General features: G+C 37.3%; 1 protein-coding gene across 1 annotated transcript in view; it reads right to left on the bottom strand.

The window, feature by feature from the left end:
* Positions 1–14864, bottom strand: part of LOC117388452 (protein disulfide-isomerase TMX3-like) — a 72639-nt gene that overhangs the window by 51761 nt on the left and 6014 nt on the right. The window contains exons 6-9 of the mRNA XM_033985999.2: positions 13688–13768; positions 10670–10769; positions 10385–10462; positions 9119–9185 (exon numbers count right to left, since the gene is read on the bottom strand). Coding sequence (XP_033841890.1) covers positions 9119–9185; positions 10385–10462; positions 10670–10769; positions 13688–13768 — 326 coding nt within the window. The remainder of the gene's footprint in view (positions 1–9118; positions 9186–10384; positions 10463–10669; positions 10770–13687; positions 13769–14864) is intronic.

Raw genomic sequence — 14864 nt, 5'->3', positions numbered from 1 at the left:
CGGGTTATGAGTTAGTAACCTGAGTCTGGATCATTCTTCATAAAGTATTTGTTCATGAAGTCTTTCTTCATGCTTTAAGGCAATATAAATTATTATAAAGTTACCTCTAGTGACTAGAGGTGGGCATCAATCCAATTTGAATTATTTCAATAAGGTGTGCAGGGAATCATTTAGTGTTTTAAGCATCACCCTCTGGCATTCATAGAACCATAGTTATATTAGTTTCTCTTTCAATACTTTTCCAGTAGCTGAAATATACTCTGACAGTCTTGATCATCATATAGAATCTAAACTAAATAGACAGTCCATTGAAGACAACTTCTAAAAACAAAATAACATCATCACTTTCTATAGTATGAATGTATGTTGAAAACTGGCATAATGAGATAATGTCCCTTCACCACAGATTTTTATTCCAATCAGAATTACTCAGTTGTTTGATAAAAATACCTCCAATACTATGACTTTCTACGAAGGTCTTCTTATTGGAATTATTTTAATTAACCAGGCCATAGCAATAGTTATTAGTTATGATATCATACAGAGAAACAGGAATGAAAATAGCAAATTGTTGTATTTTTGACAAATATTTAGTTGGCAGTACATTTTGAACACACATCCAGGTGCTTTCATGTTTGAGTGAGAGGTTGAACTAAGACAAGAGGTCTAAACTACAGGGTTAGCCGTCCTCAGGTCACACAGAGAACGTTACATAACATAAATAATTTTAGCTTTTGTGCTTTGCTAATTACAGCTGTTCTAATTATGCTTTTGATTTGATTTGAATTAATGATTAAACCCTGCAGCCAAACGAGAACTAAGCCGGCTTTTTAATGTTATATCTACATTCCTCTAGCATCCTAGTCTTCTTCACAGAGCGTGCACAGCTGACAGACTGTACCATGGACCCCATACCGCGACACAGCAACCTCCTCTCACACAACCCCACTTCACCTTCATTCAAACTGCTCTCTTATTAGGTATTGGGTGGGTGTCAGGCAGGTGCTGTCCTTGCCTTCTCCGGGCTACCGTATGGGCGCATGTCAGTGTGCCGTTTGCCCAGCAGGAAGCGTACTGAAAGATGAGGTACATGCAAATCAACACGGTGGGTGAAGGGTGATGTGGTGTTGTAGAGATGTGAGCGAGGAAGAGGCAGCGATGAAGGTTAATGGCGCAAGAGACCTACAATGCAAATGTCATTGAAAAGGAGCCATCAGAAAGAAAAGGAGAGAGAAGACTTCAAAAGATGCACACAGGGTTCTGATAACAGGAGACTGAAGACTAGTGTTGTCATGATACAAAAATTTTGAATTAGATTTCGGTAAGAAATGACCTCCATACTCAATACAGTTTGCAATACCACAATGACAATAAAAACTCTTTAGACGATAGAATGTGATTTTAACATTAAATTGAGGTATTTTCTTTTATATTATCTTATATATGTGTCTTACATCTTTGTAATCCCTCAATTATCCAGGTAGGCTCCATAGTGGTCCTTGGGTATACTAGTTCTGACACAGCTCAAAATCATTCTCTAGCTCTTCAGAAACGGTTAAATTCTGTCCCGTGAATTCTGTCCTGTGAATGTGTTTAGTACTGATACTCACTAGTATATAATTTTGATACTCATTTTAGTATGAATTAGCATCCGATTTTCTATACTTTTAACATCCCCACTGAAGACTGAAGAAGGATTGACAACTTTTGTACTGTACCCAAGCAAACTAATATTACAGATGTTCTAAAGCATAATATCTATGGTCATACTACCAATTCTTTTAAAAAAATACCCACATAAAAAGCCATTATTTAAAAGGAATCGAAGCAGATTTTTTTCCTCCATGTATTCAAGTTAAATTGGTCTTGCCACAGTACAGATATATTGTACAAGTAGCTCTGGAGGGCAATATGTTCACCATGTACTGTCTGCAACTAATTATAAAGCATCTCATTGTCCAGGAAGTGCACGTTAGCATACTAGTTGTTGTTAGTGTTACCGTGATGGTGGTCTTTGAAAGATGTGAAAAGTGCTTATAAAGTCACTGCGGTGACTAATTTGAATGTTGGAAATGCATAAACTAAGCTGCTTAAAATGAACTAGCTCTGTTTTTTCAAAACAAAATCAGGTACAGCACCTTTAAATATATACTATGCAACATTTGTGGTGAAGGCCCACCATTTGCTTGTGTCTATGGAGATGTTATTGCTTTGCCTTAATTGCTAAACAAATCTGTTTTGCATCTATTCAATCGCAGTGAGCAAGTTTCCGATGGGACCAAGGGCAAAAAACATCACCGCTGGATTAAGGAGTCAACTGAAATACTGAAAAACATTCACACAACTGTAAACAGGGCCTTTTTACTCTCACAGAGCTTAAACTGTCCAGAAGAAGTCAAACTGCTGACTGTTTAAATCAGCTGACAAGACACGTCACAGCAACATCTCAGACTCAAGGGTAAGCAGTTGAAACTGTCATGTAGGGATGGCACAAGATCTTGTGAAACAAGCAAGATAAAATTGCCACAAGACTGTGTGCACACATATGGAAAAGGATCACATGATATTTTGGTCCATGTATTCTTTTTTTTTTTTTTATCCTTTTTTTTTTGACAAAAAAGGGCTCATGCTGGTGAGTTACTCTTCTTGAGAAGTTTTAGTTCCAAAAAGCAGTGTTACGAGGACAGCAAACATCAAAAATATATAACAAATTGAGAGGCCAATATTGTGAACTGGATAGCTCAAATTATTTTTTATTTTCACATTTTTCTTCTTGGACCTAATCTCTTCTCTCATCTCGTCTTGTGGGAATTGTGTCTCACCCCACCCTATACTGTCAGATACGAAAAAAACAATGTCATTGAATTAACTAAAAACTTGCTATGAGTGGGGCTGACATGTAAATTTTTTTTTTTCCAAAAAGTAGCATGTTCTCCATTCAACAGTATTTTTCTTTCTAACATCCAAAAATTTTCCATTTTAGTTTGGAAGAAATTTGCTTTACCCAACTGACAATATGGACTCCCTTGTACCTACAGCTGCAGAAGATCTGCCATATTTTTAAAGGTGTAATAGACTTGTGTTTTATGTCTATTTGTTGAAAATATTGTAACCATTTCTTTTGCCATTTTCACACTATTTAACTTTTCAACTCTTATTCATAGCACTTTCATCAGCCCATCACTGACACCATCCAATAACACCTGTACAAGTGGGTACACAATGTCATCAGGAGTGTCGCCACCTTCTCTCCCCCTCCGCTCTCACCTTGTCATCACATTCAAAGCCTGTTAATCAGCCTGCCTCTTTAGTGCCTCATCTATCTGTATGCAAAAACTACTGAGTCTGGCAGCATCACACAACAGGCTTCTACTGTGATAAGGTTAAACTTCAACCGCCTCAAACTAAAGGATTACGAGCAGCTTGCAAATGATATCTTGTGTTTTTAAAAGTAAAAACACAATAACAAAAAGGTTTACTGTTCTATGTGTTCGCCTGGAAGATTTTGGCAATAAATTATGTATGAGGCGCGAGGGTTGTAGTTTATTTTAACAATGGACTTCAAATACAGCTCCCGCTGTTTGTATTGTGTAATCAAAGCTCGGCTGAAATATGTCAACTATCGTGTAGCAAAGCACAAGGGCTTGTTTAGATAGTCCAGTGAGGAGCAGTCACAGCAGGCGATCAACAGTGTAGCGGACTAGCAAGCAACGGGTGCTAAATTGTGAATAGCAATAGTGTTGTTTGAATTTCAAATGTAAGGGAAGGGAAAATATAAAAGAAATGTTTGTTATGTGGTTGAACTAAAATGTAAACATCATGAGACATGGTGGAAGAGTTGTTAGCAATGTTGCATCAAAAAGGTTTGATTCCTGGACCAAATGGGTGATTTGTGAAGTTCGCATGTTGCCAACTTTTAAGTGTGTACTGCATACTTGCGCTTAAAAATATGCTCAATAGCCTAAACCCCCAGCTAGGTAGAGAGAGTGCCCAGATGCTGAACAGGGGGTACTCGGTGCTCCTGACAAGTTGCACCAGCGGCATTGAAGATGGGTCAAATGCAAGTCTCCATACAGAGAAAATAGTAACTGAACTTAAATACATTCATATATTTAATAATGATTGGCGGCACATTCATTGAGTGGCTTGTCTCACAGCAAGACAGTTGTGGGTTCAATTCCCCATCAACTCCAACTCCAAACTCTAGCTTATTTTACAGTAAAATAACCCTCCAGCTTGAAAATCCTGACCAAGATCATGGCTCCAGTGTGCTCGGCTGCTCCTGGTAGGCTGCCATTAGGCCCTGTTTGATGGTTGGGTCAAATGCAATACAAAATGATTAATATTTTTTAAAGGCTTTAAAGTTCTTAAAATGATTTAATTCTGAATAATATGCTATTGTTACGTATAGCAGCAGGAGGCTAACGGTACACACATTGCCAGTTACCATTCGGTTCCAATTCAGCTATACGTCATCTAATCTGATGCAAGTAATGCGAAGTGTTTGCTTTCCTCATTTGGTTCAAAGTTTGTGCTAGCATCTTTACTATTTAGCCATTTGCTAAATTCAAATAATCTGTTACCCACTTATGCCTTTGTATTGAAAAACAAAAATATGATTAGCCAACTAGTTGTAGAAAAAGTGGTTTCAAAACTAGCTAAACAGGCATAGGGCCGTAAACCATTACTGCAAGCTGCTGATGCAAATGCTAGCTCTTATTTGATAAACATTTAAAAGGCAGCGCATCATGCAAAGTGAGTGTCAGACGATTCCACGGGTGCAGAGTTTATTCCGGCATCGCGGCAGGGGCACCAGATGCTAACGACCGCATGTGGAGGCGCGCGCGACTGACAAACTGCTTACTCTAATGTCGCTGAGGCTGATCTGTGCCACTGGAGGTGAGGGTCTAATGAGCGCCACACAACATGACTTTTAGAGCGTACCTCAAGGGTTTACACAGGGAAATGGATGGCTTTTAATGGGCTTTGTGATCAAATTTATGCCAGAATGACGAATGTGTGTGAGAGAAAACTAGCTAAATGATGAAGGATTTCTGCAAAAATGTCTAATTGTGAGTTTACAATCAGGAGGGTTAATGCTTGGAAAGAAAGTTTTAACTGTCAAACTAACACAAGGAAAGACATATTAGATAATATCTGAACAAGGATTGATAGCTATAAGTTTTGTACTTAATAATATACAATTGAGTTTTTTGTGCAAGATATTTTTTTTGTAATTACTGCAGTAGAAATGCAATTGAGATAGATACCTCCAACTGCATGCCACCTACGGTAGTTATTTGATTTAAGTTCAGCAAAGGCTGCAGTTATGAAAGTAAAATAATTTCCTCTGCAAACAAAAAATGTCCTGATTTATAATAATAATACATTAGCCTTGCTGCTTTTTCCAGACTTCCCCTTTACAAATGTGTACCATATTCATTCATTCATTCAACACTATGTGGTGGTAAGCTACTATCGTAGCCACAGCTGCCCTGACAGAAGCAGGACTAACAGAAGTGAGACTGGCATATGGCTATAGCTTGATTATATATTATATATATATATATATATATAAATTTTACGCAAAAAATTTATCTTGACTACTTTTAGACCGCAAAGTTACCTTGCTTTCATCCATTTCACTTTTATTCATGTTATTTTAACAATCTCTCCCTTGGCATGACCGGGACAGGATGAGTCTGGCATATGAGGGGCCGACACAGTGTGGCTCTTCCTCTCTCCCCCTCTCCACAAGTCCTTGGGAGCCTTAATGGTGTGTCTCCATGGCAATCCGAGACATCCTGCGCATTCGGGTCCAAGAGGACTCTGCAGAGTGTGGGCTTTTTTTTGTTAAAGTCCACTGCAGAGAGGCGTTGTTGGTGAAGTTTTGGTGCAACAAACCGCACTTCTGTAACAGGGAGGTGGAGCAGTTGGACATGAACCTGGGGACTATGGCAGACATTCATTTTGTTCTGAGGGCGAGACACAGGGGCTCCAACCTGCCCAACAGTCACTACTGGGGCCCCTTCGTCATGACCCTGTGTCTGGAGGCTTTACAGTTCAGGTTCCAGCTGCCGAGAGGAGACGTCCCAATCCAGGATATCCTCGAGGAACATGGGGAACTCGTGTTGATGAGATGATGGCAGATGTATTTATGTTTTAACTTTAGTCGATGACAGCTCTAGTGGCAACCTCTCTCTTGAAAATGGAGAGCATAAAGGAATTCTTGGTAGATTAAAGATATGTCCTATTTAGTCAACTATAACATGAGTGTGGCAAAAGCTTGTATCTCAGTGCATTTGACCCTGCCCAACAAGACTACTACTGCATGGAAATTCATGCAAAAAAAAGATATCTTCAGATAATCCACCTCTAACTTTTCCTTTCCTCTGTTGTGCATATAAATCCTCATAATCAAAACAAAATAGTTACTTGTGTCATTAATTTTAGAATACCAGTAGTATATGAGTCTCTTGACAACTGCCATCCCCTCCAGTATTTTAGGCTAAAAAGTAACTGGTTTAATCCAGCTAATTTTCAGTGTCTCATTAGAATGAGAGCAACTAATTAACTAGACAAAACCCATAACTCATACCCAGTCTACAAAGTTTAGAATCTTTTGTAGAAAAGCAGTAGCCTAAATCACAGTTAGCTAAATAACAAGCTAGTAATGCAGGACATAAACCTATACACTACCAGTCAAAAGTTTGGACACATCTTCTCATTCAATTTATTATTATTATTATTTTTTTTATGACTTTAATTTCTGCAGTGTATAGACTTATGTAGCAAAGAAAAAAGTTGAACTGCACTGTAAATATATTTTATATTTTAGATACATTTTCCACAATGTAGCCACCCTTTGCTTTTTTGACAGCGCTGCAAACCCTTGGACTTCTCTCAATGAACTTTATGAGACATCTGAAATGGTTTTCACTTCAGTTCTGCCTTGTCAGGGTTCATTGGTGGGATACCAAGAGTTTGCAAAGTAAAGATCAAAGCAAAGGGTAAAAGCTAGTTAGAGGAATCTAAAACATAAAACATGAATAAACACATGGAATGAAAATCATTAACTCAAAACATAATTGTGATGCCTTCATTTAGAACAAAGGTTTATTGTTCTATGGGTTCGCCTGGGAGATTTTGGCAATAAATTATGTATGACGTGCATTAAGAATTGAGAATCTACAATTTACACTACCAGTCAAACGTTTGGATACATCCTCTCATTCAAAGCTTTTTTTCTTAATGTTTTTCTTTTCTTTCTACATTTTATATACATATAGATACATCAAATATGTGATGTTGATGAAGATATAGAATTCTGTAGTAAAGAAGAAAAATAAACACTTCTGTTATTTTAAATATTCAGATCCTCAAAGTAGCCACCCTTTGCTTTGTTGATAGCACTGCAAAACCCTGGCCTTCTCTCAATGAGCTTTTTGATGAAGTCTCTTCAAATGGTTTTCACTTCGCAGGTGTGCTGTGTCAGGGTGAAGAAACATAAATGAAAAAGTGTCCAAACTTCTGACTGGTAGTGTAGCAGGAAGTTGGAACACTACTTACTATAGGGCTTTTACTTGCTTTAATATTACTATCATATCCTTCCTATAAACACGGTGACCTCATGCTCGCTCATTCTCACTGGTGTGCCCTCCCATGTCAAACCAAATCCTCCACCTCAGCCTCTTCATTCTAACTTGGCCCATCTCATGTTTACATCAGCGGCCTGGCCCTGGTCTAAACTGTGGTCAGTCCCTCCCACACGCCCTGCCCTGCTCCGAGCCACAACCACACTACATCTCTGGGCTCGCCACACACAATGGTGGGCTGTTCCATGGGCTTGTTTTATGACGGGCCTGAGCGTACCATAACTCAGCATGGTGGCGGATGAAAGGACACCGGCGGGGACGAGAAACAAAGTCGGAGAACAAGAGCGAGCATGGCGGCGCAGAGAGAGAGAGAAAAAGAAATATTGTTTCACTGTCGTCTGAAGCTTGGAGAATAAAGCTTTAGGCAACGGGTGTAATTAAAGGCCCCCCGCGGTGCATGGAAACTAGTAATCATGGACCAAAACATAGCTCAGATGGGAAATGTAGAATGACAAACGGCCAATCAGAATGTCAAGGCAAAGTAGAGGTAATACATGGGATAGATGCATGTAGCCTGTTGCTAAGCTTGGTCTGAAACCACTTGTTAGTAAAGGTCCTATATTATGCATAATTCTTGCTTTTTATACTGGTTTGGACATTGCAGCCTTGATATTTCCTGGAGTAATAATATAGGTGTCTAGAAAATACATGGTTGCAGTGAAATATGTGAATACATAACGCCAGCAGAGGATGTAAAATCTGCATCTGAGGGAGCAGTGAAAAGTGAAGCAGTCTGTATTAAGGAGGGGGATGGGGTGACTTAATGCTGGGAGCAAAGAGAGTGGGGAATCAGAGCGTCAAACTAAAGTGAAACTTAAAAAAAGATAAAATGTTAATACGTTGTTTTTGGTGAATACAGTATTTTCAAAACAATAAAGGGCAACATGGTGAATTTAATATGTTATGTGTTAGCATTTAATACCCCATAGATTTAAAAACAACCACAGTTGACTTAAAGAGGGGGGTATTTTACATGTATTATACAAATACAGTTGACTTGAATTAAGTGTATAACTGATGAAAAACAGAAATGGTTTATTCTTTTTGACATTTTTATTTAATAATGCCACTGTCTTTGTTAAAAAGGTCTTTTCCTGTGTGTTTTATAGTTTATAGCCCAGATAATGATCATGATTATCAAAATATGACTGAATATTTTTTATAGTCGACTAGTGACAGTTAATCTTTGTTAGACATGAGGCAGTCTAATTGTACTGCAATGTAGCAGCAACCCAATTTCTTATCAGTGAAGGTAGCGTTAATTTTTCAATACAATGAAGCAAGTATATTTCAACCTGAAAGGACTAGCAAACACTCTAAACAAAAACAATTATAGCAGCAGGGCTCACAAATAAAACTGCCACGCACCCAGTGTCATCTCCACTCTCAATAAACCTTCTCAGGCTTAATTAAAGACGCCCTACTGTGGATGAAGACTTGTAATAAAACCCGACTTCACTCACCATCGTATGTAAAATATCCTCCATCTTTGAAAACTACGACAGCAGGAAGCTCCGGCAGAGTCACCTCCTGGAATCACAAGAGAATCCTTTTACACCAAAGTCCATAAATTTTGTTTTTTTTCCCTCCCTCTCCCTCTCTCTCTGCATCTAGAAAATATAGGATGAGTGAGTTGGCAGAGGCCTGTGCAGTAATTTGCGCGACTGCCTTTTTTCTGCAGAGACAGCGTATGAGCACGGTGCTGGGGATAATCATGATATTAGAACACAATTATTACCAAGGTCTGGAGAGCTAACAAACATTTCCAATTGATGCATTACTGACCTACACTGCTGGAATAGAAGGTTGCGAGGCATTTATGGAGTTTAAAAGCTAATGCTAAGAGCCAATGCTGATGTATAGGACTATGATATATACATTTAGCTGTTGTGGCTAATAACCAATATTAAAAACATTTTTTTTATCTTAAAAATTTGCAAAACAGACTTTGTTCACTTGAATGGTACAAAGTTATTCCTCACTTACCTATGTATTCCTAGTATCTAATTATGATATTATAGTAATTATATAATATATAATAATTAGTCACAGCAAGTTTATAAGCTTTCAGAGGCCAGAGCAACGTTTTCGTCAACAACTATTATGCTAAAAGCACATTTCCTGATTCTTGGACAATAAAACGTTTTATAATTGGATGCAGAAAGTACACAGCAGTCTCATCTTGATCTCAAGAGCTGCTTATACAATAAATGTGTACTGAGGCAAGACATGTTTTGCTCAAAAATATGGGGAAAAAAAAATCACGTATACTTTAATATAAAATCCACAACAAGGCCAACAGATTAAAGTTAAGTTAAAAGTAACTTTTCTCTTTAATATGGCTTATTTGGCTTAATTCTTCCATTTCCACTAGAAATAGAAAAAATCTGCAGAAAAATATCTATATTTTACCAATGCTGACATATTGGCACAGATGTATATGTTTCACATTATGGGGACCAAAATAAATTAAGGTTAGGGTTAGGGTTTAGGTTAAGTTTAAACAAGTAGTAAACAAGTCTTCAAGAAATGAATGTAAATCAATGTAATGTTCTCAAAACACAGGGAAACACAACTGCTAAAGCCTTTGGTGAGCATCAGGTAAATCTTGATTTTAAATGTTTATGGATATTCTGGTTTTCCTGGGCAACTTTTCACAAACAACCCCATATTATAACTAAATGCTCAAGTTTATAGGGCAAAAATAATATATACACATAAATGGTTACCTCTGGCAGGACCTCCTCTGCAGCAGAGAAGAAATACGTGTAGACTATGAGCTCGGAGGCCACGTCATTGTACTTCTCCTGCAATGGCATCACATGTTTCAGTTTACACTCAGTCACTCAATAAGTGACATTTTAAGGCTGACTTGATGGGAGGTGTAGCCCACAACATGGTTCAAAATGGCAGGGGAGCACTTAGCCAACCGCTCAATCAATATGTGGTTTATGGCGCAGTGCAGGTCTCTAAAAGAAGATAATTTGTTGATAGAAATGTACATGGTTACGTACTCGTAGCGGTGAGTCTGCTCCCACGTAGACGAACAGTACCGTGTGGCGTTTGAGCATGTGAGAGAACATCTGCTTACTGGGTAAAGCTCGGACCGCTGGACTGTAGAGGACACAAAATAACAGTTTGAGGTTACAAAGATGGATGATAGTGGTAGTAATTTTATATGCAGGTGTAATGTGGTCACAATACTAACATTTCCAACTCCATTTTGATACTAAAGAATAGACTTGATACTCAATACCGATTACTATACCATGATGATAATAAAATTTAGAAAACAGACAGCTATTTTCAACATTAAATCTTTCTTTTATATTACTAAGTGGTCTTATATCTGTGATCTCTCAGTCGTCCAGGTAGGTTCCATACTGGTCCATGGGTGTAAACTAGTTTCTGTGGTCTTATACTCTACTACTCCTGATACAGGTTCATTTCTGTCCTGTTAATGTGACCTTTTAGTACTGGTACTTGTTCAAATGAGTATCTAGTTTTGATACTAGGTTGATTGATTCTCCCAATAACAAGGTGCAAATGTGCTAAATTTACCAATAAATGTCCTGGTGATGGTTGCTATTGTCCATGGAGATGCTATTGCTTTGTCTGGAGTGTTCTTCAGTATAGGGTTATCAAAAGTATCATAAATCAGATACTAATCGATGCCAAAACTATTAAAAAAAACTAGATGGTTATTTAGGCACATATTGATGCTAGAAAACCCATATTTACAGGACAGAAATGAACCTTTCCTGAATAGCAATAGTATGATCTTGAGCTGTATCACACAGACTAGTATACACCCACAGAACCTAGCTGTACAACTGAGGGATTACACAGATATAAGGCCATTTGGCAATATAAAAGAAAGTACTATTATTTAATATTGGAAATCACATTCCATCGTCTAAATAAAGAGTGTTTTTTATTATCATCCTGGTTTCAGAATTGGTATCAAGTCTATTCCTTAAAATCAAAATCAAGTTTGAAATTTTTGTATCGTGACACTAGGTTCAAGTATATCATACTATAAGATGCATTTTTGGGGGAAATTTAATATACAAAATCCGAGACCAAGAACAGACATTTTCTCTTTAAAAGGCAAATTATAATAACAATAAAAGCTGAATAGCAGTACAGTGCGCTAACGTAACACAGACAACAAACTGAATACATGTCTGGTATTTAAGATATTAACAGTTAATCAGATACACGAAGATCCGGAAGTAGATAAAGCTTGGAGTGCCCTCGTGGGGTTGTCAGTGTGATAGTCCGGAAAATATGGTAAGTTTTTTAGTGAGGGTCCCAATGGTAGTTTCCATGGAGATGTTATTGCTTTGTCTGGAATGTTCTATAGTATGGCTTTAACTTTTAATCAATGTTGCATTTGTTCTATTACAGGTACTTTATTGCCAACATATCACCTCTCCACAAATCTGACCTGTAACTTAATGTAATGGCATCCGCCGCCTGTGGCTATATTTAATGCCATACTGTGGAATATTCCAGGCAAAGCAATAACATGGTGAGGGACTCCCCACTCAAAATAGTCCACCCTTAAAACTATTTAAAATTACAGATTATATACTAAATATTCTAATTTTGCCTATCTCCAAAAATAAATAGCAATATTATACTATTTCCAAAACACATGGAAAATCTGCCTTAATTGGGATTTATTTCCTGTTTCCTGATGATATTCAAAAATCCTCTGAGGACTGTGAGCCTAGAACATAGCGTAGATGTACCAAGTCTTTTAAATATAGTCACAGAAGACTGAAAAGTACTGCCTGAGAAGCTCTGATTGAGGTTTCAAATGTATTTATGATTGCAGTGGCAATATGTTATCAATAAATCACCAATAATTGCTAACACATAACATATTTAAACATATTGAAAATGCTATATTCGCTGAAAACAACAAATTAAGATGTTTAATTAGTTTCAGTTTCATTTTTGATGCTCTGTGTCCCCCTTCACTTTGCGCTAAGTCGCTCCCCCTTTAGAGCAACATCATAACAGCGTGTATTCCTATAATTAAACTATTGCAAATCACATTGTGAAGTTGTAGTGTATAATCGTGTACCATGCTTTTACATATTTATGAAAAAGTGTCATGTCGTAGTATGGGTGACACAGGCTTATATAACAAATCTGCCCAACTATCAGGTGCCATAGTGAAAATACATGCTTTATTTCTTTCTCAATTTGTCAAAAAAATAGAATAGTAACAATATAATATCTAAAAAAGTGCACTATACAACTTTGCTGATTGGAAGCTCTATCTGCTTTGCCTAGAATGGTCCACAGTATGGCATTAAACTTGATTAACTCCACTACCATTCCACCATTACTATTAAGGCTGCAAGATTAATCGCAACTGAATCAGAATTTAAATGGATGCAATTAGTGAATCACAAAGGCTCCAATTTTTAGTACCATTGTTTCCTACACAAATAAGATCTCCTGTCTTTTTGTGCATAACATTTCTGCTAACCCTGTAGTTTCTGTACAAACATGTTCAGAAATTGATTCATTCATTAGTTTGTCAGTTCATAATTCAGTTTTTTTGTCAATACTCCTGGATGCATTTCAAAATGTGATCTTTGAAAAGAATCCCATTATTAAAACATAAATCAAAAATCAAATCGCAATGCTTGTTACAGAAATCCTAATTAGACATTTTTCATATTTACCATCATCTTGTACAACCCTCATTTGTGTGCAAATACTGCCCTCTCATGGCAACGGCACACATTACGACCTAGAATTTCAATTGTGCCAAGCTTTTGATCATGCCCACTGTCACGGATCTAAGCGAGATTTCCCTGAAGGAGGAGAGATTGTCAGGCTGCTGGATACAGTGGCTCAGACAGGAGCTGAGAAGCGCATTTCCACGGGGCCCCCAGACAAATATGGCCGACGCTGATAAGCTGGTTTGGATGGCTTTATTAGCACCACAAAGAGTTTCTCAGGGCATCTGGTGGAGAGAATGAGACACCAGGTTATATAAAGAGACTCACCCTGACACTCTGTTGGCGAATTCCACAATGTCGTCTTTTGTCCTGGGTCCCTTGTAATTATAGGCCAGGTCGCCTTTTAACCTGGGAAGAGACAGGAGAGAGACATCAGAAGTTAGTGTGAAATGTCAGTGATAGAATTCACTTCGGCTGTGGGATAAAGGAAAATGAGAGTTGTTTTTTCAACAGCAGGTACATTTACACAGCCAGTAAAATCAGATAACTAGAATAATCTGGTAACCCAATACTTGGATCTGGGTTTTGATGTGCCAATTTGTACATTTTTAATGTAACTGATTTGAAAAAAGAAAGGTTTTTGCATACAATTGTGTCACGATTCTTATCTCAATTTATATACTAAGGAAAAGGGTCAATAGTCAATAGGTCACAACTGAATGTGATAATATATAATATATTATAAAATTATATATTAATATTACATAAACCACTATTTATGTAATATTAACATGTTGTTTTATAACACTAGTTATTACATAGATCAAGACCATTGTAAAACTATTCGGAAAAGGTACATTTTGAGTATTAATGAGTATTTAGTTTTAATACTATTGTTTTAAGTATTGTTTAGTGTCTGAGAATAGATGTTTTGAGAACAGTAACTCTAAAAGTGCCAAAACCAACCACTTCACTACAGCTGGCTGGTAACTTGTAGTTGTGTGGCAGTCATTTGCTTATTTTGAATAAATACAATCTAGTGGATGATGCAAATATGCTCAAGCAGCCTCAAGTTGTTCATACTTGAATTTTGAACTTGTATAAATTGCCCTTTATAACAAATGTTTAATTTGAACTAGTACAACAAATATTAAAGAATATTAAATCTATATTATTGTAGAATAAAATTGGAAGATTTATAATGCCCTTCGCATTTTGTAACAATTCATGCTTACTTACTAAACTTTCAGCTAACCTTTACTTTTCTTTTCCCCATCTGAAAACAAATCAATATTGTAATTATGTAAACGAAACGAATAAGTGAATAAATATCCCCGGGCAAACCAAGTCCTGATTATTCTCAACTCTTTTCTGAACGACTTTCTGATTACACAGCTAATCCATGAGGCAATGCTTCCTCTGAGACAAAGGTCGGTCCGACGATCAACTTTGGGGGGAGAAATGGGACTGTCTCTAATTGAGTTCTAGACAGGAGAGACTAGTG

This window comes from Periophthalmus magnuspinnatus, chromosome 20 (genome assembly GCF_009829125.3).
Source record: "Periophthalmus magnuspinnatus isolate fPerMag1 chromosome 20, fPerMag1.2.pri, whole genome shotgun sequence".
Lineage (NCBI taxonomy): Eukaryota > Metazoa > Chordata > Actinopteri > Gobiiformes > Gobiidae > Periophthalmus > Periophthalmus magnuspinnatus.
Note: the sequence above shows the minus strand (reverse complement) of the source record. Positions and strands in the feature narration are given on the sequence as shown.